We start from the raw sequence: 15,426 nt of genomic DNA on the forward strand, positions 1-15,426 counted from the left end.
GAAAAATTGGGTGTGATTCTGATTATATATTTAATAAATAAATATAATTTATATGTTACATGACCTTTTTTCTTTGCTGATTTTAATATTCTTTCTTTGCTTTGGGCACTTGGAGTTTTGACTAGTAAGTGTGGGGAGGATTCTACAAATGCATAGCAAATTTAGAGAATAATGTGCTCAAACTCGTGATATCACTGAGATTCAGACACTAATCTCTTAGTCCTGATTTTAATTATTATTTAATTTATCACATGCAGACTTATGCTAATCATGCTCATCTAGGGATATCTAGGAGGTTCTGTCTTCATATTTTGCAGATAAATCTTCTCAAACTAATACAGGGAGTATATGGTACAATATGGAGTGTTTCTCCAAAGAAGCCATGTAAGACCCAGTGATAGGGCCTGATAACAACATGGGATTCCTAACTATGTGTTGTCTTTCTATCCTCTTTACAGCCATTTGGGAGACTTCTGAGAGGAAACACAGCCAGGATCCATTCACACTAATGAGAAGGAATTCTCCTGAGTTCTCTAAACTGCCCCAGAGACAGCTCTTAACACCTCCACTTCCTATTCCATTCACCACATTTAAATAGAGCTACTGTATTATAGTTTATTCTGAAGACAATAATGAGACCTGACATACAGCAAGAGGATGTGAGATGAGTGAGAATCCTCCGTCCTGCCCTGTCTTGGTCTTAATTGTCTACTTTGACTGAGCTCTCTGCTTGTAGGACAAGATGCCTTTTCCATCTATCATTAGTACTATAGGGAATGCCATTCTAGGGCTTTCTATATCAAGAGTGAAATGTACTCAGTAGCTCTGAAATGTTAATTTAATCTTTATTGTATTCTCTAAAAGGGAAAAATTGGCAAGGTTGTCAAACAAGAGGAATGTGGCTAACTAAGAAAGTAGGTCACATTGAGAGTAGAGTGTATTTTTCCAGATTTGATTTTTAGGATTTACTTATCTTGTATCATAGACATAGACTCACAGCTCCATCCAGATGCTAAAATCGTATTAGTAGATTATGTGGGATGCACCATTTTTTGCCTTTTTTATGTTTTAGAGGGAAATGTAGGTTTATGCAACAGGAAATGAATATAGCAGTCCTCAAGCTGGACTAAACGTGTTCTTGAATCTGGATGTGAAATCCTGTATCTCTATTTTATTACCTACTAACAGAATTTGGCATCTTCTAAACACAGGAACAAGCTCAGACTGGCATTAAAATATCTGGTTTTCTAGAAGTAAAATTTTTTATATTACATTGCAACCGTTGAAGATATTTCTACGTATTTAAAGTCATAATTCCTTTGAAATACACTTGTTCTAGATCCACCATTATATATAACAATGTACTGCTAAAGACACATAACATATGATACCATGCTAATAAAGCCCATATGTTTTTTGCATATATTTTCTTAAATTATCCTGGTGGGTATTTTTATATAAATTATTTCCTTAGTAGCTACATTTACTTTATGTACAAAGTACATATATGAAATGAATATACATTTATTTTGGTTAATTTCAGAATACTATTTTGTGTCTATTTTGCAGATAGATAAAGGAGTTATACCTAACACCTTCATGGAACTTAAATTTTATGCATTAAATATTTTTATTTTTGGAGAACCCTGTTATTACTATTATTAAAAATCACAATTATTATTAAGCATTTATTCAAGTTCCCTCAAAGTATTTTCAAGCCTTCTAATAACTGCTTAAGTATATGATCATAAAATTTTGATTTACTTAATTTATAATCATGGACTAAATAACATACTATTCTTCTAAAGGACACAGTAAAAATGACATCATTTTCAAAAACGGCTTCATAGTCTTTGGGAAGGGTAACCAATAGATAATGGGAGGAAGTGAAAGACAGTGACTGGCTCAGTGCAGGGAGTTAGTACTGTTTGAGGTACCAGGAAACCAGCTAAGCTAATGGTGTGAGTGGCAGTTTCGTTGTTGTGATGCTGTGTCCACTGTCTTTGAAGTTCATTTACTGCTGATGCTGTTAGAGCTACAGATGGTGCTGTGGACGAGATTGTCAAAGACTATCAATCAGACTTATCCTTTGAGGTTTTCTCCTTCAAGTCAGACTATTTTCGCTTATTTCAGAACTAAGTTTGATAAGGCGTATTGGCTCTATAAAACCTTAATTTACCCTTTGTGATTGTTCTTTCAGGGAAGAGAAAACTTGTCCAAAAATATCTCTTTAAAACACAACAAATAATAAATAAATAAATAAAATATATTAGTAATAATTAAAATAATTTTATTTATTTCTTTATTCTGGACAGAATAAAAACAGATTATCCTTTTCATCTCTTTCCAACTGGCCAGATGACACAAACAACAATGTTCCATCTCATAAAGCACTGTCGTCGGAACACTTGGAAACGCTCCAAGTCTCATAGCATGAAACTACTGAAGAACCAATAAAGGGAAGTTTTGAAATGTCCAAACTCTGAATAAAATAATGTTGTATTACACACACCTGCGTTCATAGAGACTTCCTCCTGCAAAAGCAGATGAACTATGAGACAGGAAAATGAGACACAGGTGACTGAATTTATCCTTCTGGGACTCTCCGATGACCCTCACACCCAGAAGCTGCTATTCATCTTATTTCTGATCTTTTATCTGGTCACTGTCCTTGGAAATCTACTCCTCATGTTCCTTGTTCGGGCTGACTCTCGGCTTCACACACCCATGTATTTTTTTCTGTGTAACTTGTCTCTGGCTGACCTCTGCTTTTCTACCAACATTGTTCCACAGGCCCTCACCCACCTCCTTTCAAGGAAAAAGACCATTTCCTTCAGACGCTGTGCAGCTCAGCTTCTGCTCTTTCTCATTTTTGGGTGCACACAATGTGCCCTTTTGGCTGTGATGTCCTATGATCGGTACGTGGCCATCTGCAACCCTCTGCATTACTCTAGCATCATGACATGGAGGGTGTGTATCCAGCTGGCTACAGTGTCATGGACTAGTGGCATTTTTGTGTCTGTGGTGGACACCACTTTCACACTAAGACTTCCCTATCGAGGCAGCAACAGTGTTGCTCACTTCTTTTGTGAGGCCCCTGCACTTTTGACCCTGGCATCTACAGACACTCAAACCTCAGAGATGGTCATTTTCCTCATGGGGGTTGTGATTCTCCTTATACCTGTCTCCCTAATTCTGGTGTCCTATGGCCATATTATAGTGACTGTTGTCAAGATGAAATCAGCTGCAGGAAGGTTCAAGGCATTTTCTACCTGTGGTTCTCACCTTATAGTTGTCATTCTTTTTTATGGGTCAGGGATTATCACCTACATGACCCCGAAGTCTTCAAAAGAACAGAAAAAAATGGTGTCTGTTTTTTATGCAATGATAACTCCTATGCTTAATCCCCTCATCTACAGCCTGAGGAACAAAGATGTAAAGGGAGCTCTGTGGAAAGTAGCCCTGAAGAACTTCTCAAGCAGACTTAGAATCACCCACTGACTCAGATACTTTTGACTTCCTACATGCTAGATAGTCTTCTTATGAATGTAAGCGATGGTGAGATGCTCATTATTGGGCTTTGTCCATTGACATACACTTCAACATCTATCCCACACTTCCTCTCTTTTGAAGAAGAGTTATAAGAGAAAAGATATATTTCATTCTGATTTGTTCTTTGATAGTGATGAGACTTGGAGCTTCTGCTTTCATTCTTTGTGAATATACAATGTTCCCTCTTGCCAGTGATGCTGTATGATTTGTATGTTACAATAGTTGACGTTCAGCATTATGCAAACATCATAACTCAGAGGCCTTTCCCAAGAAGGTTTTTTAAAGATCTGTTTAAATTTTTAGAATCTTTTTACACAAAATATATCTTTTTTAATGGGCATATGTTGTTGTCTGTCTCAGATTCGAATAGGTTTACTTTTGTTATTTCTGAATTTCTCTTTATTATCAAATAAAAAATTGACAATATTACAGAATTACTTACTGTGATCTAGGTACTATTTGTCTGTGCATGCATATGTCTGAAGTGAGTAGAGAATAGAACCAGAACAGTGAGGAAGAATAAATGAGGCTCTCTGGACAGTTCACACTTATTTTAGACTCACAAAGATCATACTTATCAGGATAAGCCCCCACCCTGGGCACCTAAATGTAAGTCCAGTTTTGAAACCAACAAGAAATAATTATAAATCTCAGGGTTGTCACCAACTCCATGTCTGAAGGACTAAGAAGAAAGTACTAGGAACCAGGAATGGAAGCTGTATGCAAAGACCACCAGGCAAGATCTATGAATTAACTGTGTTTGTGAGCAAGCCATGAGAGAATGATTAGAGGTATTTCTGCACTTACTTTCTGACCTCTGATATTCTATTCCTAGTGAACTAATGAGCCTATCTACACAACCCATAAATCTAATACTGGGAGTCAAATTGCAAAGAGAACAGGCAGAGGATGCATCTGAAAGGACCAAGAAAAGAAGGGCATCCTTTCATCCTCATCATGCATTTATTCATTGTTCAGTGGTTAATTTATGCTTGTAATACAGAGAACACCAGATCCCACCAATGGCTTTATCATAGTGTGACACCAGGTACAGGACCAATCAGCTTGATACCTAAAAGTATAGCATATTTTAGATTATATTATAAATAAATATAGAATTATTTACTCAGAAGAATAGGAGTAAAAAGTATTTTAAAAGACTCAAATAGTTAGGAAATAAACCTACATTTCTGAGTCTAGCCATGAAACTTAAATTGGTAACTGTGATGTATCTTTTACTACACTCCTGTGGAATTGTTTCTGCTTAATTTCTACCTGTGGAAAATTTCACTGGTGACTTAAAATTTCTTTACAGAGCATAAATACAGATAAATGAATACAGATGTTTTTGTTGATTTTTTATATTTCTTTGCATAGCATATTGTTTAAGGAAGTATTAATGCTTGTGTAGTTCCTTGATATCGAGTCCAGTCTTCTCTGCATCCAGTATTTCTGCAGCCCTATTTATTCTTGGAAATAGAAACACAATCAATAAGGTAGTATTTTAATTTTATGTCAGTCTTCTATTGCTCTCTCTCTCTCTCTCTCTCTCTCTCTCTCTCTCTCTCTTTTTCTCTCTTTCTCTAAAATAAGCACTTAATGATTTGGGATTACCCTTTATAACTCCTTCATTCTGTCCTATAAGTTTGGTAAGTTGTATGTTTATTTTTATTCAATCCTAGAAAGTCTTAATTTCTTTCTTAATTTTTATCTTGACCCTTTTTTTTTCATGGAGTAGTAAGTTGTTTAGTTTCCACGAGATTGTTAATCATCTGTTATTTCTAATATACAGCTTGAATTCATGGTGGTCAGATAAGATATAACTGTTTTATCTGTTGAGATGTACTTTGTGTCTGAATACTGGTCAGTTTTGGAGAAAGTTCCATGAGGTGCTGAGAGGAAAGTTCATTATTTTGTGTTTGAGTGAAATGTTCTGAAATATCTGTTAGGTCCATTTAGTTCATAATGTCAGTTAGCCCCAGAAGTTTTGTTTGTTTGTTTGTATGGATTTTGCCTGATGAACTGTCTATTGGAAAGAATGGGGTACTAAAGTCTCTCACTATGAGTGTATAAAGATTAAAATGTGATTTAAACTGTAGTAGTTTTCCTTTACAAACTCATGTGCTTTTTTTTCTTTTACAAACTTGAATGCTTGAATTTGGTGACTAGATATTAAAAATTACAATGTCCTCTTGGTGAAATTTTCCATTTATGAGTACATAATGTCCTTTTATATTTTTGTGATTACTTTTTGACTTGAAGTTTATTTTCTCACTTATTAAAATGGATACACTAGCTTGCATCTTAGGTGCATTTGCTTGGAGTATGGTTTTTCCATCCTATTACACTAAGGTAAATCTGTTTTCTGATGTTAAGGAGTGATTTTTTTTTTTTTAGATGAAGCAAAAGATGGATCCTGTTTTCTTAAATCTATTCTATTCACACGTCTTTTTTTATTGGGGATTTGAGACCATTGTTATTAAGAGATATCAATGAGTAGTGTTTCTTGATTCCTTTCATTTGGGGGTGTTGTTAACCATTCAGTGGTTAGCTTGAAGTTTTCTTTATAGTGCCTTATGTAGGGCTGAATCGATACTTTTTTGACTTTATTTTTACATCATGGAATATCTTTTTTTTGGGGGGTGCAAACTGCAAGAGGATTTTTATTCTGAGCACACTTGGGTCCCACAACCTCCACGCCATGTTGGAGTAGAGGGCTGCAGACCATGAGGGCAGAATTGGGACAGTTTTAAAAACTGTTCTGTGCTTCTCATCAGGTAATATTGGTCATTCTGAGATTTCTGACGATGTTAAAGACTAGCCTCTCAGCGAGAGCAGCTGTTTGACTTTAAGAAAGTTAATATAGATCTCCAAGCTGCTGTTGATCACGTGGGCAGTCCCACCTCTCTCAAAACGCTGGAGCAACCATCTTAAGCCTTATGGCTCAGGATCATATCTGACAGATCTTTTAATGCAGAAATTTAAAGGGCTGATAATTTTGGCTTGGCAAATATTATCAGTCAACTATTCTGAAAAAGTGTCCCTTTCTGGACAATATTGTCTGCAGATGAGGCAATTCTTGCCAAGTGGCTGTCTCGCCACAACTAGAGCAACTCTATCAATGCTCAATTTCTGCTTAGAATCTAAGGAGGGGTGCTGTCTGGAGCAGACAGGTCTCTAGTCAAATGATCTCTAATTAAAAAAATCTATAAATATCAAATCGAGGACTTCTGACGCTTTTGAAGATTATCTATTTACATAAAGCATCTCTGCACCGTTAAGCCTTGACTATCTTTGGCTATTTTAAATTGAAATTGTCTTTTTAAATACCCTTTTAATGACTCAGAATCATGAGCTTGTTATTTAGCCCTCAACTAGATTTTTAACTAACTGAACACAATGTTGAAACTCTAAATCTGTATCAATTTAATTTTTAGTACTGTAAAGATTATGACTTTAACTTTGTATCAATTAGAAGGTTTCTTACCAATGAAGATATGACTTTAGATTAGTCACCAAAATAGGATTATAACTGAATAATCAAACCTAGCTAATTCTTTCCTGTATGATTATGACTATTTTTAATTTTTTTATAAAAAACAATCTTATAATATCTACTTTTAGCCCCCCCCCCCAAAAAAAAAAGTCCAGGGAATCCGGCGACAACTCATCTTAAGCTTCTTCAAGCTGAATATATGTACATTGAGAATTTAGAAGTAGGGAGGGGAACGAAGAAGCCAGACAGGCTTCAAGAGGAAAAGCCACACTGATAGTTGTTGTAGTCTCTGATGTCTGGAATCAGGCCAGTTCAGCATTCTGATGACAAGCTTTATCATAGTTGTACAATGTGAAACATATAAAACTTAACAAAAACCATTTTAGTAACAAGAGATATTTTATTTTTTTAATTTAGTTTTTTTTAAATACCTCTATCAAATTTAATCTAAATAACTCTGGAAGGCACATAGAGCCGACAAAGTTCATTGTAAAAGCAAAAACTTTTAGCTCACAAAGCATCTACAATAGTAAGTCCCAACTTCCTGCCATCAAGGCAGCAGCAAAACACTAAAAGACCCTCAGCCATTTCCTGAGGCTAAAATTTTTAAAGACACCCATTGCTTTAAAGGATCTCTTCCAAACCACAAGCAGACAAGCCAAATGCAAACTCTTTACAATCATGAGAATGCAAAGGAATAATACAAAAACAATTACAAAAAACCAATCTTTTAAATCTACTGAAGTTTTTTTTTTTTTTTTTTTTTTTTTTTTTGGAATGGCAGCTGAAGGAATGAGCCAGGCTGTAATGTTCTCCTACGTTCTACAGCCTCATCAACTTTTTGAAAAGCTGCAACAATCTTCACCTGCTTGATGGCTTTTTAAATTTTTTTTCTAATTACAAATATGTGAGTTAAAATCTTGGGCCTGTGATCAAACTACAAACTGCAGTCAATGGAACACCAGCAGTTTTATCATAATTAAAAATAAAATTTAATATTAGAGCATAACCACAATTTTAGAAAAGCAAAACTAGTTTTTTAACAATGCAAATGATTTATTTATTTTTTAAAATCAATACTAAGTTCACTACTTTTATGCCACAATGATTGGCTGCAAGTTTTTATATATGAATGCATGATGGCCCAGCTTAATATCTTTATTATTTTAAATTACATCATTTAAGTCTGTTTTCTACAAGAATTACATAAAATATTATTTCAAGTTTGGGGTATCCATAGAAAACTGTCTTCTACATATGGAAAACACGTGACATGAGCCACTTGTGGTTGTCTAGGATGACTCCGACCAAATTACTAGTTTTAAACAAACTTTGGTTACCAATGTTACAAATTTTTAATCATACCCAGGTGCTTATAAGCCAGTAATCTAAAACCAGGACATACAGAGCATATTTATACCTTTTAAAACCAGTCAAAAGCAAACATGAAGTGACCACACATCTTATATAGCTAAACTACATAAAAATTTTACCTATTTAAGCTGTCATTTCAAGAAATGAGCACTCTATTGCCAGCTGATCTCAGTAAACACAGTCAGATTTTTCTAGGAAAAACAGCCATCAGCTCTAAACCGAGAGCAGCCGGCACCTGTACAAGCAGCCTGGTCACACATTCAGCTCCCAGCACGTCGCTAGCTGAGCTAACTTCCGGTGTAGGACTCCGAAGGCCTGCTCTTATTTTATCTTTTATTATTATCCTTCTAGGCATGAGTTAAAACTTAATCAAGAGGTAAGCAAACATAAAACTCAACATCATATCTATTCTGAAACAATATAAGTAATTAAGATAATGATAAATCTTCACTAGCTGGCATCTGATTAGCCATGTGGTCTTAGCGGGATAACCGCTGCACGCCCATGCCGCGGCTGCTGACCACGCGGCCGTGATCACAACACTGTGGCACAGCTGGGCCGGGTGGGGGGAAACAATGTCCCCCCTCTCAGCCGGCCACCTCTCCTGTGGGCATCCACGTGGCCTGCAGGGAAGCACGGTGCTCCCCCCCCCCGCCCCTCCCCTCCGCGTCCCCCTTCCCTGCAGCCCTGGGCTGCCCACCAGGAGTGTGCCTTTGTGCTAGGGGAGCTTGTGTCCACAAAGGCCTGGAACGGTGTAATGATTTTTACTTCCTGTAAAAATATAACTGTAGACAAACACATGAGATAAAAATGCACGAAATAGAAACCAATAGATCCAGTCCACGTCCTCCACAAGCAGGTAAAAGAATCGGACAGTCGCAAAGGGGGAAGCTTCTCACCTCAACAACAGAGCAACAGCAGGAGACCACCAGGCGTCCCTGGGTCTCCTCATCCCCTGGAGCATCCTCCAAGGCAACAGCTTGTGATCATCCCAGCACGTCTGCCGATCACAGTTATTCAGCCATCATGGACTGAAAGCGAACATCTCAGAAATCAGAAATCAGACAGCTTCCTCAACAAACACTCAGAACAACTCAGAACAGAGATGCCGATCACAGTTATTCAGCCATCACGGACTGACAAAACAGCTGCAAACTGAAAGCGAACATCTTAGAAATCAGAAACCAGACAGCTTCCCCAACAAACACTCAGAACAGAGACGCCGGCCATACCTCCAAGTCAGTTCTTGTGCGTGACGGGTGGTCATATTTTCCTGGTCAGGGAACCAATTTGAAAGGGCAGACTCCCGGGTCGATGATCCTCCTACCTCAAAGTGCGGGTTCTCTGCACCCCCAGGAAAGGCGGCACCCCAAATCACTCAGGAGAAACGGTCTTGATGCAAACTGCAAGAGGATTTTTATTCTGAGCGGGCCTGGGGCCCACAACCTGTACACCATGTTGGAGTAGAGGGCTGTGGACCTCTTATATTCTTTATTTTTGTGATGGAAAGTTTTGCTGGGTAAAATAGTCTGTGTTGACATCTTTGGTCTCATGGAGTCTATAAAACATGTTTCTTGGCCGTTCAGGCTTAGGGTCTCTACTAAGAAGTCAGATGTTATTTTAGTAACTTTTATGTTACATGCTCTTGTTCCTTTGAAGTTTTTGATATTTATTCTGTGTGCTCCTTGTATCTTGATAGGTATCTCCTTCTTTAGATTAAGGGCATTTTCTTCTATAATCTTGTTGAAAATATTTGCGTATTTCTCTATTCCTATTATTCTTGGATTCATTGTTTTCATATTGTGCCATATTACCTGGATGTTTTAAGCCAGAATTCTTTTTTTTAGATTTAACATTTTCTTCAGCTGACATATTCATTTTTATGTTGATTCATTAATGCAGAGGTTCTTTTTTTCTCTTATATTCTGTTGTGAAACTGGTCTCATAGGTTCCTGTTCCTAAACTTTTCATTTCCAGATTTCTCTCATTTTGTATTGTCTTTATTGATTCTACTTTCAGTCTCAGGCCTTGGATCATTTTATTCTTTTTCTTCTATTATTGTGTTTTCATAGGTTTTTAAAAGGGATTTATTTTATTTCCTCTTTACGGGCCTCTATCATGGGTATTTTAATGTCTCTGTCCTGTGTATCAGCCGTATTACAGTTCTCAGGACCTGCTTTGTAGGGTTCCTGGTTTCTAGTGGAGAAATATTGCCCTGGATATTATTGGCTTTGTTTTTATTCTATCATCTAAATATCTGTGGTTCAGAAGATTGTGTTTCTAGGTGCTGATATGGTCTTGTCTTTGTTGGGTGTGTGTTTTGTTCTTAGTTTCTGTTGCCTTCTCTGGGCTTAGATGGTTGTGGTGGCCGAGTGTTACCTGATAGGAAATTCTAGGATATTGAGAGTTGTATTTTTTGGGAAAAGCAAAGATTTATGGGAAAAGTACAGTTGCCAATGGGTTTTATTTATAAAATTCCCTAAAACACTTGTCTCAGAGCCACACAGGTGGAAGTTCCAGGGAGTGATCCTGACTAAATACATCATGGTCAGTATTTAATAAAGTTTTCTTAAAATTTGACTCAAAACGGTGGAATTGTATTTTTCCCCACCAAATTTTAGAATTAACAATAGGTGTGGTCATTGTAGGTTCCAAGTAAAATATGTTTTCTACATATCAAGACCAAGTCTAAGAAAAGAGGATGGTCTAGGAGAGTGTATGAAGTGGTCCACAGGAAGGAGAAAGCAGGGTTTTCTACCAGTATCTGTTTATTCCCTGGAAATAGGAAGAGAGAGCAGGGAGAGGCTACAGCAGATAGGAGGAGCTGAGGATGAGACTGTGGGATTGGGTACTGAGAAGGGAAAAGAAAGTCAAGTTCTGAAAGTTGTCTTCCTGCTTTGATGACATGCTTGCTTCTCTGGCTGGCTTGGGCTGCACGTTCTTAGGGAATACTGGGTAGAATTGGAGGCTGAAAAAGTAATGAGTAGGGGGAAGTTAGGAGATCTGTGTGATCCACTGGAGAAAGTGGTAGGGACGTTTCCACAATGTTCTGCTACCAATTTGGGGATGAGACTTGAGGATTTGGTTTGGAGGATGGAGTAGGAGGTGAAGATCTGCACGTAGCCTACTTGCTTTTCTGTTAAAAATGGCCACCAGGGTTCCAGGGATTGCCTGCTGGAACCATGGACTGGGATACTGGGATGAGCTGGGGAAAGATGATGCTCTGGAGATGAGAACCGAGCAAAGGAGAAGCTGTGGGGGGGGGGTGCTACACAACTGACAATGAGACTGTGGGAGTGTATTAGAAAGAGAAGAGGAAGAGGTGAAGACCTACAGCTAGTCTGCCTGCTTTTCTGTCCATATTGATTTTATTTTTGCAAGCTTGTGAGAGTCTTTATTCAAGCACAAGACCTTGGGTTACAAACCTTCCTGATGCCAAAGGACAGGAAAAGCAACCATGTGGTCTAGAGAAAGTTTTTTTTTTTCATTGAATATATTTCATTTACATTTTAAATGTTAACCCCTTTCCTAATTTCTCCTCCATAATCCTGCTGTTCCATCACTCCTCACCCTGGTTCTAAGAGTGTGCTTCCTTAGCCACCCACATTCTCCTGCCTTTCTGCCCTCACATTCCCCTACTGGGGCATCAAGCCTTGGCAGGACCAAGGGCTTCTCTTCCTATTGATGCCCAACACAGCCATTCTCTGCTACATATGCACCTGGAGCCATAGGTCCATCTGTGTGTATTCTTTGGATAGTGGTTTAGTCCCTAGGAGCTCTGCTTGATTGCTATTGTTCTTATGTGGTGGCAGACCACTTTCAGCTCCTTCAGTACTTTCTCTAATAGGGAGCCCATTCTCGGTTCAATGGATGGCTGTGAGCATTTGCCTCTGTATTTGTCATGATCTAGCCAAGCCTCTCAGGCCACAGCTCTGGGTTTGATGGATGTATATGGGCTGGATCTCTAGGTGGGGCAGTCTCTGGATGGCCTTTGCTTCAATCTCTGCTTCAAACTGTCTTCACATTTTCTCCTGTGTATATTTTTGTTCCCCCTTCTGAGAAAGATTGAAGCATCTGCACTTTGGTCTTCCATATTGTTGAGCATCATAGGATTTTCCATTTTGTTGGTTGCTGTTTTGTCCTAATGACATTGTCCTTCGCCTTACAGAAGCTTTGTGATTTTTATGAGGTTCCATTTGTCTATTCTTCATTTTAGAGGATAAACCATTGATGTTCTATTCATGAATTTTTTTTTCTAGTGCCCACGTGTTCAAGGCTCTTTCCCACTTTCGCTTCTATTAGTTTGAGCATATCTGGTTTTATGTGGAGGTCCTTGATTCACTTGGCCTTGAGATTTGTACAGGACAATAAGAATGGATTGATTGCTGACTGCCAGTTGGACCAGCACCATGTGTTGAAAATGCTATCATTTTTCCACTTTATGGTTTTAACTCCTTTGTCAAAAATCCAGTGACCACAAATGTGTGGGTTTATTTCTGGATCTTCAATTCTACTCCATTGGTCTACCTTGCCTCAATGTTTAAATACCATACAGTTTTTATCACCATTGCTTTGTAATACAACTTGAGGTCAGGATTGGTGATTCCCCCTGAAGCTTTTTTGTTGTTGACAATAGTTTTCACTATCCTAGGCTTTTTGTTATGCCAAATGAATTTGCAAATTGCTCTTTCTAACTCTATAAATAATTGAGTTGGAATTTTGATGGGGATTGCAATGAACCTGTAGATTGCTTTTGGCAAGATTGCCATTTTTACTATATTAATCCTGACAGTCCATGTACATGGCATATCTTTCCATTTTCTGAGATCGTCTTCAATTTCTTTCTCCATAGAATTGAAGTTCTTGTCATACAGATCTTCCACTTGCTTGGTTAGAGTCACACCAAAGTATTTTATATTGTTTGTGACTATTGTGAAGGATTTCATTTCACTAATTTCTTTCTCAGCCTGTTTACCCATTGAGTAAAGAAAGGCTACTGATTTGTTTAAATTAATTTTGTATTCAGTCACTTTGCTGAAGTTGTTTAATCAGCAATATTGGTGCAATATTTGGGTTCACTTAATTACATTATCATATCATCTGCAAAGAATGATATTTTGACTTCTTCCTTTTCAATTTGTATCCCTCTGAACAACTTTTGATATTTACCAGCCTTTTAATTTGGGAATCTTCACTCTCTTCTATACCTATTATACTTAGGTTTGATTTTTCCCATTGTGTACTGGATTTCCTGGATGTTTTGGGTTAGGATATTTTTACATTTTGCATTTTTGACTGTTGTGTCAATGTTTTCTATGCTGTCTTCTACTCCTTTGAGATTCTGTCTTTCATTTCATGTATTCTGTTGGTGATTCTTGCATCTATGACTTCTGATCTCTTTTCTAGCTTTTCTGTCTTCAGGGTTGTCTCCCTTTGGTATTTCTTTATTGTTTCTATTTCCATTTTTAGATCCTTGATGGTCTTGTTTAATTCCTTCACCTGTTTAGTCATTCTTTCCACTAATTCTCTAAGTGGTTTTTGTGTTTCCTCTTTAAGGCCTTCTACCTGTTTATTTCTGTTTTCATGTATTTCTTTAAAGAAGTTATTTATGACTTTCTTAAAGTCCTCTAACATCATCATGAGATGTTATTTTAAATAAGAATCTAGCTTTTCTGGTGTGTTGGGGTATTCAGGACTTGCTGTGGTGTGGGAACTAGGTTCTGATGATGATGCCGAGTGGCCTTGGTTTCTGTTGCTTAGTTTCTTGGATTTGCTTCTTACCATCTGCTTATCTTGGGTGTTAGCTAGTCTTGCTAATTCTAACAGTGACTTGACCCCCCTGTAAGCCTGTGTGTCAGCACTACTACAGGACCTGTTTTCTCCCAGCAAGGTCTGGATATAGAGAGCTGTGGCATAGGGTCAGCACAGGGTGCAGATAGAAACTGGAAGTATTTTGTCCCAAACTGCTTCTCTATTCCTGTGTCCTTAAGGCTTCACTCAGTAACTCAGAGCAGAAATGGTGGTCTTACCTGTGCTTTCAGGTGTGTCAACCCTTCTGTGGGACCAGCTCCTTCCCAGTGGTGTCTAGATATAGAGAGCTGTGACACAGGCCAGTTCATGTGCAGGTAGCCTCTGGAAGGATCCAGTCTCAGACTTCTCAGTTCCTGCTTCCTGAGGGCTCCAGGTGGGTCCCTCAGGGAAGAAGTAGTAGTTTTCTCACATTGAATTTTTAATAGTGGTTATTTTGAATAAATTATGCCTTATCAACACTGTCTTTTAATTTATAATTTCTAAGTATTTGACAAGGCACATGCTGTTCAAGCTTCAGTCCCTAATGTTCAACATTTCACAAAGCTTTTGTGTATGATCCCCAGTGAGTGTTTGTGTAAGCTCACCTATGTGCCTATGTGAAGTTTTATGTGCAGCATATGTCCAGAAGCCAATGGAGCTCAGAAGACTACGTCAGATCCCTTGTAACTGGAGTTACAGGAGTTGTAGGCTACATTGTGGGTGCTGAGAATGAAACCTGGGTCCTCTGCAAGAACAGCAAGCACTCCTGGCTACTGAGCCATCTCTCTAGCAAACCATTACTTAAATAGTCAAGAACTCACAAATAGAAGTTTAGAACATGTTTCTTTAAGGCAGTGTATGTAAGGGCTTTGTGGCAGGGGCATTTCATTCAATGTTTTCCAATCCGATTTTCCTCACAGTATTATTCTGTTGACAAGATTTAGATCAGATCCCAAATGCAAAGAAAGAGAGGGAGGCCATGCATTTAAAGAGTTCACAGTAATATTTGCCAGAATTGTTAGCCAGCCTTGGCCACACTTCTCTTGCATTTTGATACCTTTCACATAGTCCTTAAATTTGTAGCCAGCCCAACCTTTTACTTTTGTGACTTGACTTTAGAATACAATTTAATCCTGCAGTACAGAGTAATTTACTGTTAATTATCTGTATTATCTTTGGGCTTGTCATCAAGCACAGAATTAATCACCAAGCAC

General features: G+C 37.9%; 1 protein-coding gene across 1 annotated transcript; it reads left to right on the top strand.

Moving 5' to 3' along the window:
- Window positions 1-2,553: 2,553 nt before the first annotated feature.
- On the top strand, window positions 2,554-3,501 carry LOC308416272 (olfactory receptor 2D2-like; the record flags this gene model as incomplete). Its single annotated transcript, XM_080911207.1, has 1 exon — window positions 2,554-3,501. The coding sequence occupies one exon, from the start codon at window positions 2,554-2,556 to the stop codon at window positions 3,499-3,501; it is 948 nt and encodes a 315-aa protein (XP_080767333.1).
- Between the last annotated feature and the right edge of the window lie 11,925 nt (window positions 3,502-15,426).

Source organism: Micromys minutus (assembly GCF_963924665.1).
Source record: "Micromys minutus genome assembly, chromosome: 2".
In the NCBI taxonomy this organism is placed as follows: Eukaryota; Metazoa; Chordata; class Mammalia; order Rodentia; family Muridae; genus Micromys; species Micromys minutus.